A 15838-nucleotide genomic window follows, 5' to 3' on the forward strand; every position below is an offset into this window, starting at 1 on the left:
AATGCGCAGCAACCACGATTGTGTTTGATATTGTATGTCACTAGATAGATATGACATACATGCCAACTTTTGAGATCTCTCTTCCCAGAGATCTCACTGGTGAGTTTTTGGGGCGTGGTCAAGTGGGACATGTCACTTGGCCCCGCCCCCTAACGTGGCACAGTCAGCTTGGCCTATTATACACCACCGGTTAACTAACCGCACGGGCCAGGAACCGGGAGGTTGCTCTGCCCTCCCAGGAGTCCGGGAGTCTCCTGGACTTTCCCGGGAGAGAAGGCAACTATGAGATATGAGATAGATAGATAGATAGATAGATAGATAGATAGATAGATAGATAGATAGATAGATATGCAGGGCCGGTGCTAGGGTCCTCTGCGCCCTAGGCACAGTTTCAAAATCCCCCCCGCCCCCCAGCACACTGCCCCGCTCCCTGGGTCTCAATGCGCCCCCCCCCCCCCCCTGGGTCTAAATGTCCCCCCCCCCTCTCTTTCCTTACGTTAAAGGCGACTCCATAAAGATGCTCCTTCCTGCTGGGTCCCGTCCCTCACTGACACTGTCGGGCCGTGATGATGATGTCACACCCGACAGTCAGTGAGGGGAGGGGAAGTGGAGGAGAGGAGTCGGAGGGACGGTCCGCCCCATCAGCTGTTGGAGGGGAGGGCGGTGGTCGCGATCCATGGCCCCTCGCCCCTCTTCCTCTCCCTGTGGATCTATCTGAAGCTGTGCGGCGGCCGCGGAAGGTATGCTCAGCCGTCGCCGCACAGTATTAAAGTACAACAGTAATTAAGTACCATACTTCTGTGGCGACCACCAGAGCCCGGCCTGTAGATATTAGATAGATAGATATGAGATAGATAGATATGAGAAAGATAGATAGATAGGAGATAGATAGATAGATATGAGAGAGAGAGATAGATAGATAGATAGATAGATAGATAGATAGATAGATAGATATGAGATAGATAGATAGATATGAGAAAGATAGATAGATAGATAGATAGATATGAGATAGATAGATAGATATGAGAAAGATAGATAGATAGGAGATAGATAGATAGATATGAGAGAGAGAGATAGATAGATAGATAGATAGATAGATAGATAGATAGATAGATATGAGAAAGATAGATAGATATGAGATAGATAGATAGATAGATAGATAGATAGATAGATAGATAGATAGATATGAGATAGATAGATAGATAAATAGATTTGAGATAGATAGATATGAGATAGATAGATAGATAGATAGATAGATAGATAGATATGAGATAGATAGATAGATAGATATGAGATAGATAGATAGATAGATAGATATGAGATAGATAGATAGATAGATAGATATGAGATAGATAGATAGATAGATAGATAGATAGATATGAGATAGATAGATATGAGATAGATAGATAGATAGATAGATAGATATGAGATAGATAGATATGAGATAGATAGATAGATAGATAGATATGAGATAGATAGATAGATAGATAGATAGATAGATAGATAGATAGATAGATAATGAGATAGATAGATAGATAGATAGATATGAGATAGATATGAGATAGATAGATAGATAGATAGATAGATAGATTAGATAGATAGATAGATAGATAGATAGATAGATAGATATACGATAGATATGAGATAGATAGATAGATATGAGATAGATAGATAGATAGATAGATAGATATGAGATAGATAGATAGATAGATAGATAGATAGATATGAGATAGATAGATAGATATGAGATAGATAGATAGATAGATATGCGATAGATATGAGATAGATAGATAGATAGATAGATAGATAGATAGATAGATAGATAGATAGATATGAGATAGATAGATAGATATGAGATAGATATGAGATAGATAGATAGATATGAGATAGATATGAGATAGATAGATAGATATGAGATAGATAGATAGATAGATAGATAGATATGAGATAGATAAATATGAGATAGATAGATAGATAGATAGATATGAGATAGATTAGATAGATAGATAGATAGATAGATAGATAGATAGATAGATATGAGATAGATAGATAGATATGAGATAGATAGATAGATAGATAGATAGATAGATAGATATGAGATAGATAGATAGATATGAGATAGATAGATAGATAGATAGATATGAGATAGATAGATATGAGATAGATAGATAGATAGATATGAGATAGATAGATATGAGATAGATAGATAGATAGATAGATAGATATGAGATAGATAGATAGATAGATAGATAGATAGATAGATAGATAATGAGATAGATAGATAGATAGATATGAGATAGATAGATAGATATGAGATAGATAGATAGATAGATATGCGATAGATATGAGATAGATAGATAGATAGATAGATTAGATAGATATGAGATAGATAGATAGATATGAGATAGATATGAGATAGATATGAGATAGATAGATAGATAGATAGATAGATAGATAGATAGATAGATAGATAGATATACGATAGATATGAGATAGATAGATAGATAGATATGAGATAGATAGATAGATAGATAGATAGATAGATAGATAGATAGATATGAGATAGATAGATAGATATGAGATAGATAGATAGATAGATAGATATGAGATAGATAGATAGATATGAGATAGATAGATAGATAGATAGATAGATAGATAGATATGAGATAGATAGATAGATATGAGAAAGATAGATAGATAGGAGATAGATAGATAGATATGAGAGAGAGAGATAGATAGATAGATAGATAGATAGATAGATAGATAGATAGATAGATAGATAGATATGAGAAAGATAGATAGATATGAGATAGATAGATAGATATGAGAGAGAGAGATAGATAGATAGATAGATAGATAGATAGATAGATATGAGAGAGAGAGATAGATAGATAGATAGATAGATAGATAGATATGAGATAGATAGATAGATATGAGAAAGATAGATAGATAGGAGATAGATAGATAGATATGAGAGAGAGAGATAGATAGATAGATAGATAGATAGATAGATAGATAGATAGATAGATAGATAGATATGAGAAAGATAGATAGATATGAGATAGATAGATAGATATGAGAGAGAGAGATAGATAGATAGATAGATAGATAGATAGATAGATAGATAGATAGATATGAGATAGATAGATAGATAAATAGATTTGAGATAGATAGATATGAGATAGATAGATAGATAGATAGATAGATAGATAGATAGATAGATATGAGATAGATAGATAGATAGATATGAGATAGATAGATAGATAGATATGAGATAGATAGATAGATAGATAGATAGATATGAGATAGATAGATATGAGATAGATAGATAGATAGATAGATATGAGATAGATAGATAGATAGATAGATAGATAGATAGATAGATAGATAGATAGATAATGAGATAGATAGATAGATAGATAGATATGAGATAGATATGAGATAGATAGATAGATAGATAGATAGATTAGATAGATAGATAGATAGATAGATAGATAGATATACGATAGATATGAGATAGATAGATAGATATGAGATAGATAGATAGATAGATAGATAGATAGATATGAGATAGATAGATAGATAGATAGATAGATAGATAGATATGAGATAGATAGATAGATATGAGATAGATAGATAGATAGATATGCGATAGATATGAGATAGATAGATAGATAGATAGATAGATAGATAGATAGATAGATAGATATGAGATAGATAGATAGATATGAGATAGATATGAGATAGATAGATAGATATGAGATAGATATGAGATAGATAGATAGATATGAGATAGATAGATAGATAGATAGATAGATATGAGATAGATAAATATGAGATAGATAGATAGATAGATAGATATGAGATAGATAGATATGAGATAGATTAGATAGATAGATAGATAGATAGATAGATAGATAGATATGAGATAGATAGATAGATATGAGATAGATAGATAGATAGATAGATAGATAGATAGATAGATATGAGATAGATAGATAGATATGAGATAGATAGATAGATAGATAGATATGAGATAGATAGATATGAGATAGATAGATAGATAGATATGAGATAGATAGATATGAGATAGATAGATAGATAGATAGATAGATATGAGATAGATAGATAGATAGATAGATAGATAGATAGATAGATAGATAATGAGATAGATAGATAGATAGATATGAGATAGATAGATAGATATGAGATAGATAGATAGATAGATATGCGATAGATATGAGATAGATAGATAGATAGATAGATTAGATAGATATGAGATAGATAGATAGATATGAGATAGATATGAGATAGATATGAGATAGATAGATAGATAGATAGATAGATAGATAGATAGATAGATAGATAGATATACGATAGATATGAGATAGATAGATAGATAGATATGAGATAGATAGATAGATAGATAGATAGATAGATAGATATGAGATAGATAGATAGATATGAGATAGATAGATAGATAGATAGATATGAGATAGATAGATAGATATGAGATAGATAGATAGATAGATAGATAGATATGCGATAGATATGAGATAGATAGATAGATAGATAGATAGATAGATAGATAGATAGATAGATATGAGATAGATAGATAGATAGATAGATATGAGATAGATATGAGATAGATAGATAGATATGAGATAGATATGAGATAGATAGATAGATATGAGATAGATAGATAGATAGATAGATAGATAGATATGAGATAGATAGATATGAGATAGATAGATAGATAGATAGATATGAGATAGATAAATATGAGATAGATAGATATGAGATAGATAGATATGAGATAGATAGATAGATAGATAGATAGATATGAGATAGATAGATAGATATGAGATAGATAGATAGATAGATAGATAGATAGATAGATAGATATGAGATAGATAGATAGATATGAGATAGATAGATAGATAGAGAGATAGATAGATAGATAGATATACGATAGATATGAGATAGATAGATAGAAAGATAGATAGATAGATAGATAGATAAATATGAGATAGATAGATATGAGATAGATAGATAGATAGATAGATAGATAGATAGATAGATAGATATACGATAGATATGAGATAGATAGATAGATATGAGATAGATAGATAGATAGATAAATATGAGATAGATAGATATGAGATAGATAGATAGATAGATAGATAGATAGATAGATAGATATGAGATAGATAGATAGATAGATAGATAGATATGAGATAGATAGATATGAGATAGATAGATAGATAGATATGAGATAGATAAATATGAGATAGATAGATAGATAGATATGAGATAGATAGATAGATAGATAGATAGATAGATAGATAGATATGAGATAGATAGATAGATATGAGATAGATAGATAGATATACGATAGATATGAGATAGATAGATAGATAGATAGATAGATAGATATGAGATAGATAGATATGAGATAGATAGATATGAGATAGATAGATAGATAGATAGATAGATAGATATGAGATAGATAAATATGAGATAGATAGATAGATAGATAGATAGATAGATAGATAGATAGATAGATAGATATGAGATAGATAGATAGATAGATAGATAGATAGATAGATATGAGATAGATAGATAGATATGAGATAGATAGATAGATAGATAGATAGATAGATAGATAGATAGATAGATAGATAGATATACGATAGATATGAGATAGATAGATAGATAGATATGAGATAGATAGATAGATAGATAGATAGATAGATAAATATGAGATAGATAGATATGAGATAGATAGATAGATAGATAGATATATAGATAGATATGAGATAGATAGATAGATAGATAGATAGATAGATAGATATGAGATAGATAGATATGAGATAGATAGATAGATAGATAGATATGAGATAGATAAATATGAGATAGATAGATAGATAGATATGAGATAGATAGATATGAGATAGATAGATAGATAGATAGATAGATAGATATGAGATAGATAGATAGATAGATAGATAGATAGATAGATAGATAGATATGAGATAGATAGATATGAGATAGATAGATAGATAGATAGATAAATAGATAACCTTCTACAGACCCCACTGTGTGTAGGTGAAGGGTTCACTGTAAATGCAAAAACTGGGACTTACCTGATATAATACATATACCCTGTTTGCAAACTACAAGACTTACCTGGTATTTTGCAAATGAAAAAAAAAACCCTATATAATATTCTACTTTACAAAACCCTCAATGCTATTTATTAGTACATGAAATGTAAGGTACAGATACACATGTTACATATAGTGATTACAATAGAAAAATTATCGCTAATACACGCGGCTGTTATAATACTATATCAGTTGTATCTAAGAGCGTTGGATGTTATAAGAAACGGTCATCTGACGCCAACAATTTTCAACTGATATAAAGAGAGGGGGTGTGGGTAATAAGAGGGAGGTCGGGTAATTGGGAGGGAAAGAGGGGTGAAAGTGGGAGATCAGGGGAAGGAGGAGCATCATTAAGCCCCGCCCACTTCATCTTCTTCCACCTCCAGATCTCCCTGACGCAAGTTAGACGATATCACAAAACTATATCTAGCATCTAAACATATATAAATATAGATGGACCATCTGATCTGCCATTTATTATGTGGAGTTTATTGCTGTTTTTTAGGGGGGGTTGAAAATTCTTTTTGGGATGGAGATATTTGTTTCTGAATATTTCCTATTTAACTCTTAACAGTAACAACAAACAAATTAGTTTATTATTTTGCACACAAGTTAAATGCTGTCTGTTTGTTTTCTCATCTAGCACACAAATACCTGATAGCTTTACTTTTACATTGAAATTTAAAGCTGATCTAGGACATGTCCTACCCCGACTATAAATCATTTCAAATTTACCTCTCCATCCAATGCAACATGGTTTTGCTCAGGTGCAAAATTACTCTTTTTTAATGCTTTGCTCTCCTTAATGACTCAGACCTTCTGTGTCCACTTATTCTACAAATCCTCTTATTATAAATTCCGCCTACTGATCTCTAGTAATACTTTTGATACATTCTATCTCTATCTCTGTCCCTGTCCCTTCTCTCTTCTACACTTTCAGCTATTGACGTATTTCCTGATACTTTTTGCTCCCCCAGAACTGTACACAGTACTCCAGGTGAGGTCTTACCAGTGACCCAAAAAGAGACAATATACTATTTCTCTTCCTGCTCCAATCGCCTCTAACTATACAACCAGGTAAAGCTACACTCTACTCCCACTGATAGACGGCGTGTTCCCCATCGTACCCTCCGCACAATCCCCTGCGTTAGGAAAAATAATGCAAATACATTTTGAACGATCGCAACCAATTAAAATGTCATCGCAATGATAGTTGGATCCTCGGCCAGCTGATCTCAGAGTGATCATCACTTCACTTCGCTCTAATGCAGTTTAAAATACAGTTTAAAACATCCTTTGGTAACAAGTGGGATAATGTAATGTGATCCTTGAAAGAGAGTCACTCACAAGCAGAACATGACCCGAGGCACGTAGGAACATACCAAGAATAACATGGGAGCAGAGGACCGGATGTCCATTGTCCCAGCTCTCCTTAATCATTACCGCATCATTCCGTGTTCTAAAGTTTCATGCTACCTGTTTCACATGGTCAGAATGACTGCCGAACCTGGCTCCTCCCTCTCATTTGCATAAGATGCCACCAGCATCAGACTGTAGCTGTCAGCCAAGGAAGAAGTAGATTTTAATTGTTTTTGTTTTTATTAAGGTAAATAACAGATCTAGTTTTTCATTAACTCTTAATTTAGGAAATATTAATTCAAAAGGGGGAGTGTGATTGTTTCTGTAATCTGGATGTCCTATGAGTTTCTATGACCAATATAGAAAGTGTCGGTAGTATTTCGTTACCGTCAGGAGCGTATCGTAAGGCGCTGCCGGATATCTCCCTCTCTCCCACCAGCCAGACGTAACCGGGTCCCGTCATTTCCAACACAGTCGCAGTCTTGTACACGGTACTTGCGTCATCCTCACTAAAAGCAAAAAAAATAAAAAATTTACTGTACATTGTACCTTCCCCGATGGGCGGGGTTACCAGTCATTGTAAATAAGTAGAGTGGGGGACTGGTTAAATGAGGGTCTATTTTTAATTTTTTTTTCAGAAACAAAAAGTTATTTTTTTCTATCAAGGACCCTCCGTCATCAATTCATACAATTTCTATTAAAAATATATATTTTTTCCCAGTCGTAATCCTTTCTTCAAAAAGGCAAGCCTTTAAACATCATATTCACCAAACGGGAGACGTGAGATGACCTAAAAACTTACAATTAAAGTGAGAGATGATGAATTTCACTTAAAATTTACATAAAAGGCAAAAAAAAAAAAAAAAAAGGTGCAAATTTGCTGCTGGACAAACCTGGTTGCAATGCACAGGGTGTAAATGTATATATTTATTTTGCACACTGGGGACACAGTTGTATGTAGCACACAGATAGTGGGCAGCTTTATATTCATACTACAATTTACAGTTGAGTTAAGATACGCCCTCTCCCAAATTTAATATGCCCCAACATTTTAAATCCACCCCCCTTCCCTGCAGTGCAATATGGTTATTTCAAGTGCAAATTTGCTCCTTTTTTTTGCTCAGCTAAGGCCCTCAGACGTACGATTTCTTCTTCTATATCACCGCCCATCTTTCACGCCAGTGGGCGTGACCAGCATGCATGGGGGCGTGGCTATAATTTTAGACAGTGCTTGGCTGCTCTCCAACTCTCCCTATCCCCATAATATGCAGGGAAAATGCTGCGTGCACTACTGTTAGGTGCACACAGCTCTCTCTTTTCGAGCAGAGCTGTGTGAAGCAGGAGCAGGGTCCAACCACCTCAATTATACAGTGCCCCAGGCTTGGAGGGGGGTTTCAAGGCACTAGGAACCCCCCCCCCCCCACTCGGTTTGCCAATGTCAGTCTCATGTTTCAAGAGATTTTCCTGTCCCCAATCCTGTTTTCCCAGTTTCTGCCCATTGTATATCCCCATTTCTGCAATTCCTGTTTTCTGTATTGTTCCTCGTTCTATGTTTTGCTACCTCGTTATCCCTTTTATCACTCTTTTATTGCTTTCCACTTCATTCCACTTACCTGTGTCTGGTTTTCTGCCATGGACTACGGGGTTTGTCACAACCTGAGGTTCCTCTAACCTTCATGACCTCACCTACGGAGATCGTGAAACCGCTACTTTTGTTAAATTAGCTTTAGGCTTCGGTGGACCTAAAAACAGAGTCCAGATACTGTATCAGGCACCATAATTCTGTCCTAAGGAACTTACCTACCTCCGTTTGCACTAGCGAAAGGGTGTAGTCACTCAAAGTTGGGGCATGCCATCTCCTGTAGGTGCCACCGAACTTATAGGCCACCCCTGCCCCTCTCCTAAATAAATACCCTTCTCCTAAATAAATACACTTTCTCCAATCTTATTAAAGCCGTGGGCTGTCCCCTGCCCAAAATAGCCTCATGATCAGCCAGTAGGGGCACAATCTGTCAATCAGCGGAGCGTGCCTGGTCAAAGATTCTAAGTGAGCATGTGATCACCTCACATCCAATCACCTGGCACCCTCTTCGGCCAGGATCATCCGCTGCAAACAATAGGTTTGCTAAAATTTCTGAAGAGGAAAAGTGGAGGTGGAGATTCTAGTTCTCATTTATCTCGCTAGAATCTGATTGGTTACTATGGGCAACACATCCACATTTCCTTTTTACAAGTTTTAGTAAATATACCCCTAAGAGTGTAAGTAATCTCACCTGGATGATCAAATTTTTGAGGCCAGGGATCCATTTAAAAACAGATGGCTACCCCAGGCTAACATCCTAGCAACATGTATCCCATTTCACAGATAATGCTATAATCTGCCTAGACCAAAAATGTTATATAATTTATAGAGTAATCAATCGACAACAAAAATATTTTTAATCAAGTGATATAAACGATGTTTCCCTATTCAGGATAAGCAAAAAAGTTAAAACATTTTTAATTTTGTTGAGCCTATTTTGGGAGGGGACTTAGACCCTTAAGCTGGGTACACACTACACGGTTTTTGTCCAATAATCGGCTCAAACAGCCGACGTACGACCGCTCGTTCAAAAGTCGGGTCAGTGTGTGCAGTGACACGATGGTGGAAAGTCTGCCCAAATGGACGATTGTCGCCTCATTTGGTTTGGTCGTACCGTTTAATATTTTCGTTCCAATCTCGTTTCTGTTGTGTAGTGTGTATAAACTTCCGACCGATGTGTACGAAACTACAGTCATTGCTCACGACAACATGGCTGTAAAAAGTCGCTAAAGGGACGTCCGCTCTTCCCCTTTATCGTCCTAAACAAGGCTAGTGTGTATGCAGTCCATGGACCGAGCGATCGGAACATCGATCGCATGTAAAAATCGATCGGCATAAAAAGTTGGTGGAAAATTCTGTAGTGTGTACCCAGCTTTAGTCAGACTGTTTAATTGATCTGTGTCTTCCTTTAATTCTTTAATGGATTTACCAGTGTATATTAGTGGGTTAATACAGAGAACCGGAGCACTTACCACATCGCTGTGTCAGTCGTTACAGACTTCCGTAAGCTGCCTATAGGGCTTTTACGCCCTTTGATAAATGAGCGCCATAGACACATATGTCTAAGTTATCGTATTTCCATTTACATGCATAGCTTCCCATGCGTGTTTTGCATCCAATGATCCTTTCCTTTGAAACATTTAGCATACAAATGGCTGTATCTTTATTTTATTCACTTTTATTTACTTTTTTTTTTTTCTTTTAGCTAAGTAGGCTATACCAAACACATCTTTTACCAGTATAAATAATAAATGCAGATTTGGAGGGTAAATTTATCAAGCTGCGGGTTTGAAAAAGTGGAGATGTTGCCTATAGCAACCAATCAGATTCTAGTTATCATTTATTTTGTACATTCTACAAAATGACAGCTAGAATCTGATTGGTTGCTATAGGCAACATCTCCACTTTTTCAAACCCGCAGCTTGATAAATTTACCCCATGGTGTTGGCTAAGATTGTCATGGCTATGTGAATAATACACGGCAGCGCCAATTTTAAATATAATAATAATAATATTTTTTGGTTTACTGAAAGGCCAGGATTGGTGCCCTTGTTACACTCAGCGAGCTAAAAAGTGAAAATCACAAAAATGCAACAGGATATAACTCTGCACACAGGCAGGTACTTTATAACATTGTGGTCTATCGATTGTCTGGCTGTGTTACGAACCTGTGATGTTGTGGACGTTGTTTCCTCTTAAAAATTAAAATACCGTTTAATACATAGGTTTTTCTGTCAAATAATTGAGTACACCCTATGTATACAATAAAGTAAATAGTCTAATAAATTCAGATACTGTAGTGCAATATATATAAGGACATCAGAAAGTCACAGAGGAGTTCTGTGATTATATTGAAGATAGAAAACATTTTTAAAAAAACACGTCATTTTATTTAAATAAAAAATAAATATTTAATTATCACCATAATAATAATAATAATTATAATAATAATATTAATAATAATTATAATAATAATAAAAATAATAAATATTTACATATATTCATGTCAATTGTGAATTTTAAGCACATTAAGTTTGCTTAAGTATAAAATAAGATAAATAAAGACAATTTTTGAGAATACCTAAAACTTCTTTGTAGATCTTACCAGCCAAAACAAGTAATAAAAACATACACTTCAATAAAATTGTTTGTAAATGTTGTCTCAAATGGAGCTTGGAATGATCATGTCACCTGAAATTCTCAGGCCCTGATTTATTAAGGAGAACAAAGCAACAAAAAAAAAAGAAGTACATTTGATCCTAGACAAAACCATGATACAATGCAAGGGGTGCAAATTAGTTTATTATTTTGCACATAACTTAAATACTGGCTATTTCTTCATGTAGCGCACAAATACTTGATAGCTTTATTTTTACACTGAATTTTAAATATGATCTAGGACATGCCCTACCCCAGCTATAAATCTGTCCCCACATTTTAAATGTACCTCCCCCTCCAATGCAACATGGTTTTGCCCAGGTGCAAAGTTACTTATTTTTGTTTCCTTTCCTTAATGAATCAGGCCCCATATCTTCATATAAGATGTTTAACATTAAGTGTTACTCTACATGTCAGAGCACGAAGCTGTTGTTTCATAATGTAGACAGAAGTGATATTTGAATTCCAATCAGAGACAGTTATAGAGGGACAGAGGGTAAGGTAACCACTTTGATTACATTTAACAAGGTCACTGTGGCAAGAGGCAAACACAGCTACGTGCCAAGGCTCAGTGCTTCGCTTATCAGGTTACAAAGTCACATTAATCACGTGTTTTAAGCTTTCCCTGCTCTCCTGATCAAAATCAAAGGCACTCTGGACTGAGATAACACTCCCTCGGGTGAGAGGGTAATCCCATATCACAGAGTATGCTGCCAGTACTGGTTTCCAACATTAACAAAAAAACAATTTAGTTGCTTATATGAGATGCTGTTCCATAGATCTGGCTCACGTTTTAAGCTATGTGGCTGTGGTCTCAACACCTTATGGTATTCCCCCTTCAACTCCTGCTTGTCTGCAATGTCTTCCGTTTTGGAGTGGTTGGGGATAGAACAACCTGTAGCCAATGCGATCATCAGATTCTTCACAACAGCACAGATTATTTCAGGAGATGCGTGTGCTGATCTCGTGAGAGGCAGAGAACTGTCCACAATTGGGATTATGTCATGAAGGACAGGACTGCCTGTGAGAGGGGCAGTGACATGATGTGAGGAGGGGAATGGAGGCAGCAGGAAGCCACATACATATATAGTGGAAGGAGCAGGGTCCCCCAGCAGCACAGAGTATGTCAGGAGATGAGTGATGTGTTAGAGAGGACAGGGCTGCATGTGACAGGGGCAGTGACATGATGTGAGGAGGGGAATGGAGGCAGCAGGAAGCCACAGACTGAGAGTTATATAATGGAAGGAGCAGGGTCCTCCGGCAGCACAGAGTATATCAGCAGATGAGTAATGTGTTAGTGAGGACAGGGCTGCATGTGACAGGGGCAGTGACACGATGTGAGGAGGGGAATGGAGGCAGCAGGAAGCCACAGACTGAGAGTTATATAGTGGAAGTAGCAGGGTCCCCCAGCAGCACAGAGTATATCAGGAGATGAGTGATGCGTTAGTGGGGACAGGGCTGCATGTGACAGGGGCAGTGACATGATGTGAGGAGGGGGATGGAGGCAGCAGGAAGCCACAGACTGAGAGTTATATAGTGGAAGGAGCATGGTCCCCCAGCAGCACAGAGTATATCAGGAGATGAGTGATGTGTTAGTGAGGACAAGGCTGCATGTGACAGGGGCAGTGACATGATGTGAGGAGGGGAATGGAGGCAGCAGGAAGCCACAGACTGAGAGTTATATAGTGGAAGGAGCAGGGTCCCCCAGCAGCACAGAGTATATCAGGAGATGAGTGATGTGTTAGTGAGGACAAGGCTGCATGTGACAGGGGCAGTGACATGATGTGAGGAGGGGAATGGAGGCAGCAGGAAGCCACAGACTGAGAGTTATATAGTGGAAGTAGCAGGGTCCCCCAGCAGCACAGAGTATATCAGGAGATGAGTGATGCGTTAGTGGGGACAAGGCTGCATGTGACAGGGGCAGTGACATGATGTGAGGAGGGGAATGGAGGCAGCAGGAAGCCACAGACTGAGAGTTATATAGTGGAAGTAGCAGGGTCCCCCAGCAGCACAGAGTATATCAGGAGATGAGTGATGCGTTAGTGGGGACAGAGCTGCATGTGACAGGAGCAGTGACATAATGTGAGGAAGGAAATGGGAGGCAGGACGGAGCTAGATTGTGAGTTATATAGTAAAAGGAGCAGGGTCTCCCAGCAGCACAGAGTAGAGATGTGAGGCTCTTTTCACACTGATGCTGAGAGTTTGTGGAGTCAAACGTACTTCAATATGAAGCAAAGTTAATACATTCAACTAGTTCCCAGCTGACTATGGGAGACTTTCAAATTGTATGAGCTAATTTTCCAAGTGGGTGGGCCTTATTCATGCATTATCCTCCATTTTTCTATTTCTATGTCCTCCACTTTTCAGAATTTCTCCAGATATGTATATAAAGAGTGATATGGAAATTCTTCAGACCATATTTTTTTTAAAAAAATAGGCAATCATTATACCTTCCATGTTTCATTTCACCAAACTATTCACAAAATTGGGCCAATTTTTCTATTTTTGTTCAATTAAGTCACAAGCATTTTATCACTAGTTCATGCAAAAAAAAAATTAAGGTGTTTTTGTAGATTTTAGTGTGTTTAGTCATTTTTCAAAACTGTGATTTTTGGTTTTATCTTCTTGAAGCACAGGTCACAAATTGATTCAACGCTTTAAAAAAAATCCACAAGTGAATAATGAGTCATGACAAACTGTTTAACTCATCAACTTGGATACTTTTTTCCCAACATTTTTAAAAAACATTAAAAAACAAATCTGTACAAACTTATTGCATCCTGGGTGCCTGAAAATGGGACTAAACAGCAACAGAGGAGAACAGACTTAGAGGATGAGGAAGATGATGTACTCTATAAGACAGACGTACCTTGCCGAGAGGATGATGACTCTGGCTTCCAATCCTTTAGCTTCTGTCAGAAGAGCAGACACGTTTTTGGTCCCGGGGTCAAAATGAAGAACTTTTTCTGCCTGTGATTAGTGTGAGCAAATGGAATTAGCATGGGCAATACATACCTTGCAGAGAGAGAGCCATGCTATCTAGAAAAAGAAGGTTAAACACTCTTCTCACAAATAAATAAGAGAATTTTATCTACGTTTGATATTTTCTTTCATTTTTTTTTCCTTTTCTGTTTTTTTCTTTTTTTTTTTTTTTTTTTTAAAATCCTTGCTTTGTTTTTTGCACTCTGCATGCAAACTGAAGTCCGCCAAGACCCAAAAAGAAAAACAAAAAAATAAAAAAAAGAGACGTGCATTTTAAAAGATATTAGAAAAAAAAAGTCTGGAAATGCAATTTCTTTAAAAAAAAAAATCCAATGAGTGTCCTCTTCCCAAAATCAAAAAACCAAAAAGAATATTTCACAAATCAATAAAAAGAGGAAAAAAATATTTATTTAAATTTTTTTTAAACAGAGGATTGATCTTTGAAGAATAAAAGTGAATATTTTATACTGCAGAATTAATCTTCTTTTTGTAAAAAAAAAATAAGTATAATAAAAAAAAAGACTTGCAGGTTAATTCATTGGTTCACATGCATTCCTAACAATCTTTAGCTGCTGGAGGTGCCCACAATATAATTGTTTATCACTGCATATATTTTTGCTAGCCCCTCCAGCATCAAAGGGTCAACAGAGTTTACTGCAGGAGCAAGCTATGCACTTACATATTCCATTCTCTTGTCCAATCCATTACCGGATTGCACAAAAATAGCAGACAGTCACGGACCACCTAATTTAGGTGGAGGGGGGGAGAATTTAGGTTGTATTGTTTTTGGTTTTGGGGTGTCTGTGACTTAGTTAGAACCGGTGGGCTACGTGCATTTTCCATGCATATATACCTTGGGTCCACGCTTGTTGTCATAGGAAAGTTGTTCGAGGTTTTCATAGTTCCTTTTTTTACTCTGATGAATAATGTGCACAGAGAAAATATGTAGACACAGAAGAATATTATAAACAGTTGAATATGGTGTGTAGTAAAGCAATCCAACAACCACCTCATCTCTCCACCTCTGCTAAAGGTTGATAATAACACTGGAGCTTGCAAAAGAAACACATATGATTTATGTCAGTGAATG

General features: G+C 36.0%; 1 protein-coding gene across 10 annotated transcripts in view; it reads right to left on the bottom strand.

The window, feature by feature from the left end:
• The window catches only part of GRIN1 (glutamate ionotropic receptor NMDA type subunit 1), a 66699-nt gene that overhangs the window by 34258 nt on the left and 16603 nt on the right, over positions 1-15838 (bottom strand). For 8 of the 10 annotated variants that reach the window (XM_075185483.1, XM_075185484.1, XM_075185486.1 and 5 more), the window contains exons 4-6: positions 15602-15664; positions 14636-14736; positions 7914-8035 (exon numbers count right to left, since the gene is read on the bottom strand). In XM_075185483.1, the coding sequence (XP_075041584.1) occupies positions 7914-8035; positions 14636-14736; positions 15602-15664 (286 nt within the window). The remainder of the gene's footprint in view (positions 1-7913; positions 8036-14635; positions 14737-15601; positions 15665-15838) is intronic. The other 2 variants (XM_075185485.1, XM_075185490.1) reach the window with 1 other exon arrangement.

The sequence above is a fragment of the Mixophyes fleayi genome, chromosome 9, assembly GCF_038048845.1.
Source record: "Mixophyes fleayi isolate aMixFle1 chromosome 9, aMixFle1.hap1, whole genome shotgun sequence".
NCBI lineage: Eukaryota > Metazoa > Chordata > Amphibia > Anura > Limnodynastidae > Mixophyes > Mixophyes fleayi.